At 46.3% G+C, this 15,323-nt stretch overlaps 1 protein-coding gene across 4 annotated transcripts in view; it reads right to left on the minus strand.

Annotated features, from left to right (window-relative positions):
- The window catches only part of Usp13 (ubiquitin specific peptidase 13), a 117,371-nt gene that overhangs the window by 93,268 nt on the left and 8,780 nt on the right, over nt 1-15,323 (minus strand). For 2 of the 4 annotated variants that reach the window (XM_050138372.1, XM_050138371.1), the window contains exon 2: nt 3,740-3,865. The exons of the other annotated variants lie outside the window; for them this stretch is intronic. In XM_050138372.1, the coding sequence (XP_049994329.1) occupies nt 3,740-3,865 (126 nt within the window). The remainder of the gene's footprint in view (nt 1-3,739; nt 3,866-15,323) is intronic. 4 annotated transcript variants of the gene reach the window in all.

Below are 15,323 nucleotides of genomic sequence, written 5' to 3' on the forward strand. Positions count from 1 at the left end.
AAAAAAAAAAAAGAAAAAGAAAAAAAAAAGAAAAAGAAAAAAAAAAAAAAAAGATGTGAAACGACCTGAACTTTATAGGATAAAGTTTACACTTTCCCGGATCCCGACAGAAGAAACATGTAAGTCATATCAGGACAAAAATCAAATGATGTCAAAGCTCATCTTTGAAACCGTGACTTCTCAGCATATCAGGTAGGGTGACATGGGAAATTAAGTAAAACTCAAATCAGAACTGACTACTTAGAAGACACCAAGATAGTTTATAAACTATTAAAACTATATAAGATTATATTTGAAAATTACCAATCTCAACAATCAAATAAATATGCAATAAAATAAAAGTGGTAACAAAATGTAAGGTTGGAAAACTAAAAAGGTAAAAAAGTTATGGTTTAAAAAAAAAGTGGTAACAAAAGGTAAGAGGCCAGAGATGGCTCTGTGGGTAGAAGCGTTTGGTGTACGTGTCTAATAACCTGAGTTTGAGTCCAGAAACACATGGTAGAGGAAGAAAACTGACTTTCAAAGGTTGTCCTCTGATCCACACAAGCACGTGCACGTCCACAAACACGCACACCTGTGGTCTACACACACACACATACACACACACACATACCTGTGGTCTACACACACACGCGCGCGCGCGCACATGTGCACATAAACACGCACACGCACGTGCACATGCACACACACACCCCTGTGGTCTACACACACACACACCACACACGCATAGATACACAGTGGCAGCCTGAATGAGAACGGCCACCACAGGCTTATATTTTTGAATGTCTGGCCCTATGGAACTGTTTTTGCAAAGATTAGGAGGTGGGCCACTGGGCACAGGGCAGCTTCTCACACTGTCTCCGCCTTGTGTGGATCAGATGTAAGCTCTTTCCATGGCAACAGAACAGTGACTCAGAAAAGTCACCAAGAAAACATTCCATGAGAATATCAATTTTTCTAAATGGGTGATAAATACGCAAGAAAATATTCAATCACAGAATGAAATGCCAAATATTTTTACATCACTTCACAACCATTAGACTGGCAAAGATTGGAAGTTCGGTCAAGGAATGGTAAGGGTGTGGACCGAGAGACATTCATTCCTTACCACTTAGACAGGAAGACACACTGGCACAAGCATCCTGGGGAGAATTAGCCTTCTCCTGCCAAGAATGAAGGTTGGCACCCACAGGCCAGTGGGATCACTAGGTAAGTTTCTTACAGAAATACTTGTATAAGGGTTTCTGTAGAAAATATGTTAAAATGTTCACTGTGGTATTGTTTATTGTGGCAAAGAACAGAAGCAATCCAAATATTCAGCATTAGGAAAAGAATGGAACTTACAGATTATTTGAGGAGAAATTTACATATTAACAGATTTTTAGTATTTTCTGTAATACTAGTCTGTAAATAAACCCATAGGCATCTCGGCCCAGCTAGCATCCAGAGCAACACTGAGCGATGAGGTGCTATGCCCAGTTGTAGATGAGAGTGTGGTGACATGCATCCATGTCTTTAAAGCACGTGGTCATACTACATACTATCCACACAGAAATGCAGTTAAGATATAACGCTATGCATGAAAATGATGATGAGAATGGGTGACGTCACTTTGGAGGAATGAGGGCTCCAGAGGGAACTGGGAATGTGGCTCCACTGTAGAGTGTTTGCCTGGAAGGCGCAGAACACTGAGGTCAATCCCATACACTACATAAACTGGCCTTGGAGCACACAGCTCTAATCCTGATGGAGGAGGGTCATCTTTCTATCTGTTGCTTTCATTGGTTAATTAATAAAGAAACTGCTTGGCCTTTGATAGGACAGAAAATTAGGTAGGCAGAGTAAACAGAACAGAATTCTGGGAGAAAGAAAGCCGAGTCAGCCAGTCACCACGATTCTCCCACCTGACACAGACGCAGGTTAAGATCTTTCCTGGTAAGCCACCTCGTGGTGCTACACACAGTATTAGAAATGGGTTAAAGCAAGATATGAGAGTTAGCCAGTAAGAGGCTGAAAATAATGGACCAAGCAGTGTTTAAAAGAATACAGTTTCCGTGTAATTATTTTGGGTAAAGCTAGCTGTGCGGGAGCTGGGTGGCGGGACACAGCCCTGCCGCTCCTACAATATAATCCCAGACATAGGGTGGGTTTAACCAAAACTGAGGACATGCAAAAAAGCCTTATATGGAAACCCACTAGTTAGTAAGCTAACTTCAAAATACAACTAAAAAGGGGGTTCAAACAGAATTACTGTACATCAGAGGACAACACCACCCCTAGAAGACATGGGTTAGTAAACGCAGGGTCAAGAGCCCCCAGAGGTGTCCAAAACAGCACAGGCTATTGCCACAGCCCTTGGTCAGCACCACAACAGCATGGTAAGGCCCTATTGCTGAATACACCACACAATCTTGCTAAAGGACATAGAAAAATAATACAAAGCAAAAATTATCTTCCCCACTGGCTAGATTTCACAGTTCCTGGGCAAGCTTCGGAGAAATCAAAGAAACCATTGGTCTTTTTTTTTAATTAATTTATTTATTTATTGAAGATTTCTGTCTCTTCTCCACCACTGCCTCCCATTTCCCTCCCCCTCCCGTATTGACCTCGCATGAGGGACTATCCACCCGACAGGGAAGATGTACCTACCCGTGGCATGACAATTACAGAGAAACTAATTGTGTTCTGGTTGGATTTGAGGTCTGTTCTACAGGAGAGAATTTACACCTGATTCTGTAACCCTAGTCAACAGCCCACAGCTATGGGACGTCATGGGCCCTATTACTATTTTGCTAAATATTGTCATGTTGTCATTGTTCCTAATATTTATGTCTCTACACAGACCTAGACTACTTTCAACCTTAGTCATAGAAACTTCTTCCTGAAGTGGGCAATCAGCCAATGCTGAGACCCATGACCAGCCAAAGTGCCGAAAATAAGAGACACCCCCCCCCATCTCCACAAGGCCAAGGGAAGATGGTAGAAGAGGAGAAGACTGTCAGAGCTGGAGATTGGGAAGCAGGGCTCTGACTTGGCAGGGTATTGCCATCATTGGCTCACACAGCAGTGATAGTGTGCACAAGACCTTCACAAGAGCGGCTGGTCAAAGTCCCAGCGGAGGTGAAGGATGTGCTCTCCAGGGTCCACCACTTGCTGACGTGTGACCAGCAATTTACAGCTGCTGGAGAGGGAATGTTATTCTTTTCTGAACGTGCGGCCACTGCTACATTTTCCATGCTCCAGAGGACAGCCCCACACCCGTGCACATATGGGTGAACTAATCAGACTCAGTGAGTTATCAAAAGAGATAGAACACAAATTATGGGAAGGGACATGTTTGAGACAACTTGGGGTGTATGTTGGAGGAAGAAATGGGGTGGCTATGATCATGTTTTATAGTATAACTATATAACATTCTCAAGAATAAAGAAAAAATGTATTTTTTTTAAAGAGGCAAAGGGATGTAGACTTTCAAGAAAGTTTTTCTTCAGGAAAACATTGGGGTGCATTAGGTCTGTACTTTTTCATATTTTAAACTTAAAATTACTTTTTCCAGTCAATCAACTACACAGCCTCTTAACTCCAACAAGTGGCCTAGAAGAAGAAAACTAATACTGGCTAAGGTAAGCACTGGGGTGGGAGGGAACCTGAGTGTCATCAAAGAGAACAACGCAGGGTTCTGAGGGTATGGTCATCCCCTGTGTGGGGCATGCAGGAACTCTCCAGACACCCGTCTCACCTCTCGCATGTGCCTTTTCAGGTGCATATATACGCTCTGTCCAGTTTTTCGAAAATGTCTTTCAACGTGTTCCCTTCCAAAGGCCAAAAACGTATTCATGCATACATAGAGTCCACCTTCAGAGTTCTAGAAGAAAGAGACAGGGTACAGAGTTACCAAAGACGCCTGGCCAAGTCATCAAGACAGAGACAACTGGAAGAGGAAGGAAGGTAAACGATGAGGGTCAACCTCAGCAAAGGGCTACAGTGACTCTTGGAGGTGTCTGCTGGACCCTCAGTGGCTCCCCATCCACCCCTGTAGGGCACTATGCTTACTGGATGCAGGCTACTTTCACCCCAGGTGAGATACTGCAGGCCCTAGGAATGTGTGTCTGACATTTCCCATAGGGCACGGGAAGGGAGGCAGGAAGGAGCTAAGCATTGCAGCGCGCCATGAATTGCATCTCAATGTTCAGTTTGAGTGGAGCTCCTGGGTTCATCCGAGTCTCCAGGAGAAGTCACTCAGGGGAGAGACCTGCCCTTCTCATGGCTGTAGAAGCCAACAGGCCAGGGTTAGATGGAATAAAAGAGGAGAAGGCCTATAATACAGTCATTCTCTCTCTGCTTCCCAGATGCAGTGAGGTGAGCAACTCTGTTCTGCCACACACCTCCCACCACCACATCCTGCCTCACCAGAAACTGCAGCAATGTGGCCAACCATGGGCTGAAACTCTGAAATCATAAGCCAGAATAAATCCTTCCTTTATTAAACTTTTTCTCGGGTGTTTGTCACAGCGACAGAAAGACTAACAGACATGCCTGCTATGCTGTCCAAGAGAATATGTAATAGCTGTTTCTGCTAGCCACTTCAAGACATTTATTAATATTCCCATTTCATAATTTAAAACACTAATATGAGTCATTTTCCCAAGTATATACATCCTGGCACTTTCAGAGTTAGATTTCAATCTGTTTCTCTTTTCATCTCCCCTTGCCACATTTCAAAACACATCAGGTGATTCCATTAGCATGAAGTCAGGGTGGATGTTCACGTCCAAGGCACTTGACTTTCTATCTCAAGTTCATATCTTTTTCTCTCACTGTACCTAATATGACTCTCTGAATAATTAGTTTATAAAATTGCCCAGCCTTTCTGCACAGGAGAAGGATCCTGATAGACCATCGTTACTCTCACCCTTCCAAAGAAAACGAGAAAAGGATGCAATAGGTACAGAGGCATGCATGCAGCAAAATACCCATGCATGGGAAATAATTCAGGAAAAATACAAAAGGAAAATATCTGCCAGCCAACACGTATCAAGATTCCTTATACCGACATCGGTGTGGTGAAGTGCACCTGTAAACCCTGCTCTAAGGAGAGTGAGGCAGGAGGATGGCGAGTTTGAAGCTAGACTGGGCTACAGAGTGAGAGCAAAGGAAGGGAAGGAGGAAAGAAAAAAAGGAAAATCCTTTAAAGATAACATTCACCTGGCCAATACATTAGAGAAGCCTTCAGATGTTTTTCTTTTAAATAAACGTGTTTTCTAGCACAGTTGCACTCAGTAGATAGATACATATAAATATATCTATAATGGCCGTTGATTTATTAAATCAAGCACCATATCGTGATCAGGAAAAAAATCACTTCCATAAAATAAATGTGAATTCAATTAAAGAACCTAAACCATAAGATACGGGGTGGGGGTAAGTGACACATGGAATTTGTCATAGGGCTGTCCCAAAGTCCATAATCAAACAGAACAGCTCTATAAGAGAGGGGGGGGACGGCGACTGTTATAAACATCCGGGCATCTTTCATCCGACACACAAGACTGGCCTCTGGAACAAGGAGTGGCTTCTCTGCTCCTGTGAAGGTACCTTCACCGGGAGCTTGTGAATAGGTGCAAAGTTCAGCGCGCATCGGAACAGAAAGCTGTCTCAAAGCTGCCCAGCAAAGAATCAACAGGCAGTCCGCTCTAATGATCCACGCTCTCCTCCCTCTTGCTTCATTCATGTCTAAATACTGGTCCTAACTAGGCAGTGTCTCACATCTCTAATCCCAGCACTCAGGAAGCTGAAATAGGGGAATGGCCATGAGTTTAACACAGTCCACTACAGTCCACTTCGGGTCAGCCTTTGTTACAAAGTGATACTCCATCTGTCCCGGACCGGTTTTTGTCAACTTGACATAAGCTAGACTTATCTGTAAAGAGGAACCTCCTTTGAGGAAATCCCTTCATCCAGATTACCCGTAGGCAATCAATATATGTACTGCCTGATTGATGTGGGAGGCCCAGCCCATTTTGAGTGGTACCATCCCTGGGCATGTGGTCCTGACTTGAATGACTAGGAAAGCAGGCTGAGCAAGCCATGAGGACCAAGCCAGTAAGCAGCACTCCTCCACAGCCTCTGTTTCAGTTCCTGCTTCCACGTTCCTGCTTTGAGTTTCTTCCCTGAGTTCCCTCGGTGATGGACCATGATGCGGAAGTATAAGATGAAACAAACCCTCCCTGCCGCAAGTTGCTTTCGGTCATCATGTTTTATCACAGCAACAGAAACCATAATCGAGACAGATATTAGTACCAAGGCATAGGGCATTGCTGCGAAAGACCAGATCATGTGTTTCGGGAAGGATCATGGGAAGACTTAGAAATTCTATGCTAGAAAAAGCCACTGAGTGATCTGCATATAAGGGGCTAGGAGTATTGCTAGTGGCCAAGTCCTCAATGGTGATGTTTCAGAGGGAGGTCGGAGAATCCCTTAAAGGCTTTATCAGGCTCATTCAGTATTTTAAGGCTTGAGATCTGTGGTCCTGAGTCATCTGGGGCTGAACAATCAATCAGCTGTGGTTAACAGGAGACCAGAACCACAAAACTGGTTCTTTGCTGGGATAATCAGTACTAGTCAGGAGGGACTGAAGAGTCAGCTATGGGTAACAAGAGACCAGCAACACTGAGGAGACATCGTCTGTGACATGGTTCTTCAGGTCAGCACACAGGAGCTGTGGTCCAGAGGTACCTAGGATATGCCCCCTGCTGGCAGCTGCTCTCTGTACTAACTATGAGTCTCCCTGTAGGCTCTTGTGTTTGAGAGCAGCTGAGGCTTGGCACTGTGCGAGGCGAGGAGAGGACACTGGTGAAAGAAGCCTCCAGCGCAGCAGAAGCCCCAGGATTGGAGTGGCCATAGAGAGAAGCTGAGGCTTGGCACCACATGGCGGTCCAGAAACCCTGAAGAGAGGCCAGGAGAGGCATCTCAGGTGCCGTGGAAACACCAGCATTTTGAAGACACGAGGACCACTAAGCACAGCAGCAGCTGTGGCGTGGAGCCTGCCTGAAACTGTGAGACATGCCGTGTGTGCTGTAGATGGCAGAGCCCGAGACCTGCAGCTACTCAAGCCTCTGGAGTCCAGAAGATGGTGAGCCCCAGATGTCAGACACTGAGCTTCACACTGGCAGACTTTGGTTTGATGGCTTCGGTTTGATGGCTTTGGTTCATGACTATGTTTTGTTTATTCCCTCTTGGGGATAAGAAAATATTTATTTTGATTGTACAGAAGTCCACAATTATGAGACCTTGGATGTTTTAGAAAAACTTGGTAATTTTAGAGAAGAGAGACTTTTAGAGTTTTAGAAACTGGATTTTTAGAATGATCTTGATTATTTTTAAAAGACTTTAGACTTTTAAGCATTAAAAAATTTAAAGACTGTTAGACTTAAAACTTGGAGTGTTTTATATTGTCATGCTGATGATGTTTTGGGAATAAGAAAGGAAAAGTTATAATTTAATAGCAATGTGTTTGTGTGTCAAATTGACAAGGGGTCAATAATTTGCTGGTTGGTTTTCTTTTGTCAAATTTGGCACAAGCTAGAGTAATCTGGGAAAGAGTAACTTTAACTGAGGAAAATACCTCCATCCAGATTGCCTGTAGGCAAGTCTTTGGGGCATTTTCTTGATTAATGACTCATATAGAAGGGCCCAGCCCATTGTGGGTGATGCCTGCCATTCCTGTGCATTTGGTCCTGACTTGTGTAAGAAGGCAGGCTGGGCAGGTCCTAAGGACCAAGTCAGTAAGCAGCACTCCATGGCCTCTGCTTCAGTTCCTGCCTCCGAGTACTTGCCTTGAGTTTCTTTCCTGACTTCTCTCGGTGACTGTCTATGGTGTGGACGTGTAAGATGAAAAACCCTTTCCTCCCCCAAATACTTATGGTCACAGTGTTTTATTACAACGACCAAAACCCTAGGACACTATCTCAAAAAATATATAATAGATCCAGTCAGACCATTTTTCAGAGTCAGCCCTCAATAACGTGCGCTCTGAACAGCTTCTTTCAAAATTGACGACGCACTGAGGCTGATGAAGTTCCCCCATTCACGTGTAACAAAGCACACAGGTGCAGAGACAAGCTGATGAGAGCTCCTAGCGCGCAACCTCTTCTCCGCATTAGCTAGCCCCTCTCCTCTACATCTACCACCAAGGAAACCCGGAGGAGCATCTGCCTCCACCCCCACCTTCAAGCCACCTACATCTGGTGAATGAGCTGTAAACAGAATACGAGAGCAGGACACAGAAACACTTTCAAAAGCAAGGGCAAAACTGGGGGCTGACCCAGCGGATAAATCACTTCCCAAGAAAGCGCGAGGCCCAAATTCAGATCCCCATTACCCACATGAGAACTGGGACAGTAGCATCCACCTGCAATCCTAGTGCATCTCCAGGAAGATGGAAGACAGAGGCAGGAGGAGCCAGGGATGCTCTCAGGCCACACCTCTGGCATAAGCGGCAGTGAACATCGAAAGAGAGACCCTGCCTCAAGCAAGGTGGAAAGTGAGAACAGACACCGGAGGCTGTCCTACAACCTCCACACGTGCACTGTGTCATGCACACACACACACACACACACACGCACATGCACATGCACACACACAGATAATAAAGGTGCATTGCTAAAATACACTGCAGGGAATGCAGAGAGATCATACAATAGGCGGAAAGATGTAAGGTATCATGAATAAAATCTGCATCCCCACAAAAGCCAAGCTGACACGATCACAAGGCTTCAACACTGAGGTTCAACTCAATAAGAGATATAATGAATTACATTACAACTTCTCCCACATAGCGGTGTCAAAAGTTCATGCAATGCTTTTCTATGTGTGCATGACCTTTCCGTGGCCATTTATTCATTAATTATGGTGTATTACCTACCCTATATGCTATTCATTAGCACCATCAAGGACAAAGTGACTTCTTCTACATTGTCTGCCATTTAAAACAATGACAGAAGATTCCCCAACAAAGGTCAAGGTCACGTGTCTCCGAGACACGTGTGAATGAGTCAACAATCATTGCAAATAAAAATACTCCACACTGTCAATCAGCAGGTGCTCAGAGAACTCAGTTTATGAGGGTGTTCTCTTGGAGAGCAGCCTCACTGGCAGGCAGGAAAGCAGAAAGTGCCTGTGAGAGGTGACAACTCAGGAAGCTGGGGACACTTCCAGCATCTCCTGTGGAAAACCAAAGGTCACTGCCATAGCGAGCATGGCACAGGGAGCCAGCATCAGCACAGGGCCACAGCCAGGATGGAGACTGACCCACATGCTATTATAGTAGGAAGACAAAAGGGACAAGGGCACAGTGTCCTCTGGAATGCTGACTTCAAAATAAAAGTTGGGGGGAAAAGAACTAGAATTAGCTGCCTGGAATCATGAGATGAAGTACCATGCGCGACCCATCCTTCAAACGGCAGCCATTAGAGCAGACTTGAGAGCAAATACTGAGAGAACACGCATGTGGTGATTTTCCTGCAAAGAAAATGGAGCCAGCAAACATGGTGGCACACACCTATAATTCCAGAACTCAGGAGGCTGAAGTTTGCCTTGGAAACAGAGGAAGACCCTATCTCCAAGACAAAGTTAAAAACAAAACTGAGTATGTATGTATGTATGTGTGTGTATAAAACATTATAACATATACAACATACATCCTCTAATATGTGACATTTTCTTCATGTGATGGAGGGACATTGTAGGATCATTTTTTTCATATGATTTTATCTGAGTGGGCTCAATGCATGTATATACACATGTACAAGTGTATGGATGAGATGCCTGTGCATGTTTACACGCATGGGAAACTGCACAGGTGGGGTGCCTGTGCATGTGTGTACACATGTGCAAGTGTATAGATGGGGGTGCTTGTGCATATGTGTACACATGTGCAGGTGTATAGATGGGGGTGTCTGGGCATGTATGTATACATGTGCAAGTGCACAGATGGGGTGCCTGTGCATATGTGTACACATGTGCAAGTGCACAGGTGGGGTGCCTGTGCATGTATGCACACATGCATGTGAAGGCCAGAGGTCAACCTTGGATGCCATCTGCAGGCACAGTCTTCCTTGTTTTATTGAGAAAGGATCTCTCATAGGCTGAACTCGCCAACTAGACTGGCTGGCCATCAAGATCCAGGAATGCACTTGTCTTTGTTTACCCAGTGCTGGGGATTAAGTACATGACAGCACACTCGGCTTCTGTACACTGGGGTTCAAACTCAGGTCTTTGAGTGTGCTATCTCCTCAGCCCTCTTGGTATTTTCTGCTTGTTACTCAGGAACTTAGATTTGTTTCTTAATTTAAAATGAATAAAAATTAGGGTTGGACGGCGGTGGTGGTACATGCCTTTAATACCAGGCAGAGTCAGGCAGATCTCTGAGTTCAAGGTCAACCTGGTCTACAAAGTGAGTTCCAGGACATTCAGGAATACACACAGAAAATGAAGAAGTAGGAGGAGGAGGAGGAGGAAGAAGAAGAGGAAGAGGAAGGAGAAGGAGAAGGAGGGGGAGGAGGAGGGGAGGAGGAGGAGGAGGAGGAGGAGGAGGAGAAGAAGAAGAAGAAGAAGAAGAAGAAGAAGAAGAAGAAGAAGAAGAAGAAGAGGAGGAGGAGAAGGAAAGAACGGAGGGAGGGAGGGAGGGAGGGTAAGGAGGGAGAGACGGAGGGAGGGAAGGAGGGAGGGAGGGAGGAAGGAAGGAAGGAAGGAAGGAAGGAAGGAAGGAAGGAAGGAAGGAAGGAAGGTAGGTAGGTACTGGGCTTGGGAAATGGCTCAACAGTTAAGAGCACCTACTGTTCTTGCACAGGACCTCCATTTGGTCCCCAGAACCTACACTGGCTGACTCACAGGGGACCAAACGCCCTCTTTTGGCATCTATGGGCACCTGCATTCCCGTGTGCACACACATAATGGTAAGAGACCAGGCAAGCAAAGACAGACGAGCAGCCTAACCAGATGTGCAGCAAGACAAGCTCTGATGGTCAAGGAATAAAGGAGACAATGGGATGTAGCTCAGCCAGCTCAGCACTGCCTGTGATCCCAGAACTGGGAGGTAGAGGTAGCAAGATCATCCCCAGCTACACAAGGAGTTCATGCGACACCATCAGCCAAAAGTTCAAAAAGAGATAACCTACTCCTGGTATTGAGGTTTTTATTTGCTAGCATGTAATATCTAGTTGGGGTATTGTCTTCCCCCTCTTAGAAGGTTTCCATATGGCTTTTTCAAAGTGGCTTTAGCATTAGCTATCCCTCTCCATATTCCTTCCTCCACCCTTACCCTGCAGCCCCTACCCCACTGCAAGCTTTCCTGTTCCTTTACTCAATCTTAAGCCTTTATTCCACTCAAGTCTATCTCCTCCCCATTGAAACTGCCTCGCCCCCAAAAGCCCCTTATTAAACTCCTGGCCTCTACGGGTATTCCAAATAAAACGCACATATCTGAAAATTCAAAGTTAACGTCCAGACATGAGAAAAGACATGTAACATTTGTCTTTCTGGGAATGGGTTACCTCACTTAGAATGGTTGTCTCCCGCCCCATCAATTTGCCTGCAAATTTCATGATCTCATCTTTACTAACTTCTTAGCTAATTTTATTATTCTTTGTATATGTTCATATTTGTGTGAGCACATTTGCATGCATCTACATACATGTGGAAACCAGAGGTCAGCCCCAGGTATTCCTCCTCAGGCACCCTCTGCCTTTTTCTTTTGAAGCAGTCTCATTGTCCTGGAACTTACCAAGTAGGCCAGGCTGGCTAGCTAGTGAGCCCCAGGGATCCACTTCTGTCCGTCCTCTCTGCACTGCACAGCCTCACCCAACCTTAATGTGGGTGCTGGGATCCAAACTCAGTACTTAGACTTCACCCACTGAACTCTCTATAGCCCGTGCCCAGCTTTTCTTCAACATGGACTAGGAGGCTCAGCCTCAGGCCTCATTCCTTTGAGGTAAGCACTTTTACTAATTGAACCATCTCTCAAGACCCTAGTATTATTCTTTAAATGAGATGGTTCAGAATGCAACTCCCTACCCTGATTAGACTCTGTGAACATGAGGAATGGGCTCCCAGGCAAGCCCATGCTAAGATGATACAAGTATGAGCAGAATTACATGGGGATTCCCTCGAAAAGTCAGCAAATCCTAAGGTCCATAGTTCTCACAGTGAGCCCAGCATCTCACAGGATCACCAAGAACACAACGCCTATTTGTCAAGCCCAGTGGTTCTCAATCTTCCTAATGCTATGAGCTCTTAACACAGTTCCTCATGTTGTGGTGACCCTTCCCATAACCACAAAATTATTTTCATTGCTACTTCATAAGTGTAATTTTGCTACTGTTATGTAAATATTTGATATGCAGATGGCCTTAGGTGACCCCTGTGAAAGGACTGTTCAAATCCCAGAGGGGTTGCAACTCACGGGCTAAGAACTGCTGGTCAACCCCAAGAGAAGCTCTTGTGAGAGCAGCGTCATTCTCTTCTCAAAGGACACACACACACACACACACACACACACACACGAGAAACACAGACCAAAGATCATGGATACTGTGGTAGTTTGAATAAGAGTGACCCCCATAGGCTCGTATATTGGAAGGTTTAGGGAGTGGCATTATTTGACAGGATAAAGAGGTGTGGCCTTGTAGGAGTGAGTGTGGGTGCGGCCTTTTGGGGGTAGGTATGTCAATGGCGGTAGGCTTTGAGATTTCAAAAACCCATACCAGGTCCAGTGTCTCTCTCTTCCCGATGCCTGTGGAGCAGGATGTAGAACTGTCAACTTCTCCAGCACCAAATCTGCCTGTGTGCCCATCATGACAATAATGGACTAAACCTCTGAAACTGTAAGCAAGCTCCAATTAAATATTTTCTTTTATGAGAATTGCCATGGTCCTGGTGTCTCTTCACAGCAACGGAACCATTGACTAAGACAGTCACTACACAGAAGAGCAGAGAGACAAGTTCGACAGGCAGCAGGATTACACATGTCCTAGGCTGGGAACCCCTAACCTCCCCTAGACATCCAGAAATGAAGCCCCTGCTAAGGTCACATGGCTATTAAGGAGTAGGGGCTAGACTGAACCAGGCCAGCCTGCCCCACAAGGCTGACTAGTATTTCTGAGAAGCAGATGTCATTCTATTGGCAGGAGTCGGGTGGGCGGCTGTCGGCAAGCACCGCAGTTGCTGCCAGGGCTTGCAAAAAAAGAGCAGCTTTTCCTTCCAGGCTGCTGCGTTCGAGGCAGAAGAGGCAGGGCCAGTCACCCAACTCGAGTGAGGGGCCAGGCTTTCCTGTAGAGAGAGGAGAGGTGTGCCCTTCTCAGATGTCAAAGGGCGGCTGACTCCCTGTAAAGACGCCGCTTCTAGCTAAACTCACCCTACCCAAAACAGTTTCCATGACCCCGAGGACTGGGCTGGAAGACGCTGCTGAGCCACCCGAAGGGTTGGGAATCCTCAGTCTCACCGTTCTCATCTGCTGTGTCTGAAACCAAACCAAACGGGGGCCCTGGAGAGAGAATTCGCACTCAAAGAGTCTCAGGCTGGAGACCCGTTATCCCATACAGTGAACCCCAAGTGGCCATGCACATGAACTATTCAGCCCTACCCTATTCGGTTTTGCCCCTAAAATACAATTCAAGAATTAGCTTCACCCCGCTTTTTATACTCCCAACCCCACATTCCTGTTCTTGCCTTCTCTTTCCTCCTGGCCATCCAATGTTCTGGCCCCCCTCCCCCTGCCAGCAGACCACCAATCCTGTTTCGAAGAACTGCTGGGAACAGGGATGTCCATGTCCTGGTCACCCCTCCTCCACAGTCACACCCAAATAATCAGCCAGGGCACAGAAACCGACATCTTGACTTCTCTAGGAGAAAGTTTGCACAACTGCAACCACTAACAAGTGTCTTTTAAGGCATTTCTCTTTCCTAGCTAATCGCGTACACAAGTACACACTACGAATCTACTCCACGGTGGTGTGAAGTCATGTCTATTATGCCCAGAACAGCTTGTGATATAGCCTGTTCATGTGTCTGGAGGAAATACTATCCCAAGCTCCTGCCTGAGGGTACCTGAACTGGAATCAGTCAGAGGAAAGGCAGGAAGGATATAGCAGGCACTGCTTCCTCCAAAGATTCCAGGAAAACACACAGAGATGACTCCCAGGGACACAGAGATGGCTCCCAGGCACACAGAGATGACTCTCAGGGGCACAGAGGTGGCTACCAGGGACACAGAGGTGACTCCCAGGGACACAGAGATGACTCCCAGGGACACAGAGATGGCTCCCAGGCACACAGAGATGACTCTCAGGGACACAGAGGTGACTCCCAGTGACACAGAGGAGGCTCCCAGGGACACAGAAGACGTTCCCAGCCCCTCACAAATCCAGAGTTCTCAGACCACCACATTCCCGGATCCCAGACCTTGGAGGTCCCTCCTATTCCTAACTTCCCAGCCAGGACAGAGTCCCAGTACACTTGTATATCCTGTCTCACCTTCCTCATGGCCCCCCTGACACACTCCATTCCCAGGACACTGGCCAGGAGTCCTCTCCTACTGGCTCTATGGACTCAGTCACCAACTCTCTACTGGCTTATTACCTGCCCCCTCCCCAAGTTCCATCTCCACGGCCACTGTCCTGATGAACGGGTATCCTCCAGGACAAAAGCAACTTTCTATTGGGACCCTTTGCTCCAGGTTTCCAACTCCCCACCATGCCCCTAATCTCCATTCCTCTTCTAGAAGAGCAGCCACCTGGCCTCCAGCCTCTACTCCCTCGCTCCTAAGAAGCTTGTCCATCTGAACTAATTTGTTTGGAGACAGGGCCTTACATAGCCCAGGCTATCCTTGAACTTACCAATGTAACCAAGGCTGGGCCTGAACTCTTGGTCCTCCTGCCTCCACTTCCCCCGTGCTGGGATCACAGGTATTTGTCACCAGCGCCAGATCTCCATCGGATCTTATCTGATCGAGACCATTATCCTCTCTCTAGTCCCTGGAATAGTGATCAGCCCTGCTGCCCAGTCTCCCCACTGAACTGCTCTTCCTGAAGACAGTTTACTGACTCAAACACATGAAAGGCCTCATGCCTCCACGAGGATCCCATCCCCATCCAGGAGGGGTCCAGTCACATAACACATCAGAGCTAACATCACACCTGTTACACACCAGACTCTGAATGAGCCCTTGAAGTCACCTAACCTCTCTTTACCTGTGAAACAGGGTAGCGACAGTAACGATCTTCCTTCTGCCTGTTATTATACCCCTAGGACACAAGAGGATGTGCAGG

This window comes from Alexandromys fortis, unplaced genomic scaffold (genome assembly GCF_014885135.2).
Source record: "Alexandromys fortis isolate MF-2015 unplaced genomic scaffold, M_Fortis_MF-2015_v1.1 scaffold_15, whole genome shotgun sequence".
In the NCBI taxonomy this organism is placed as follows: domain Eukaryota; kingdom Metazoa; phylum Chordata; class Mammalia; order Rodentia; family Cricetidae; genus Alexandromys; species Alexandromys fortis.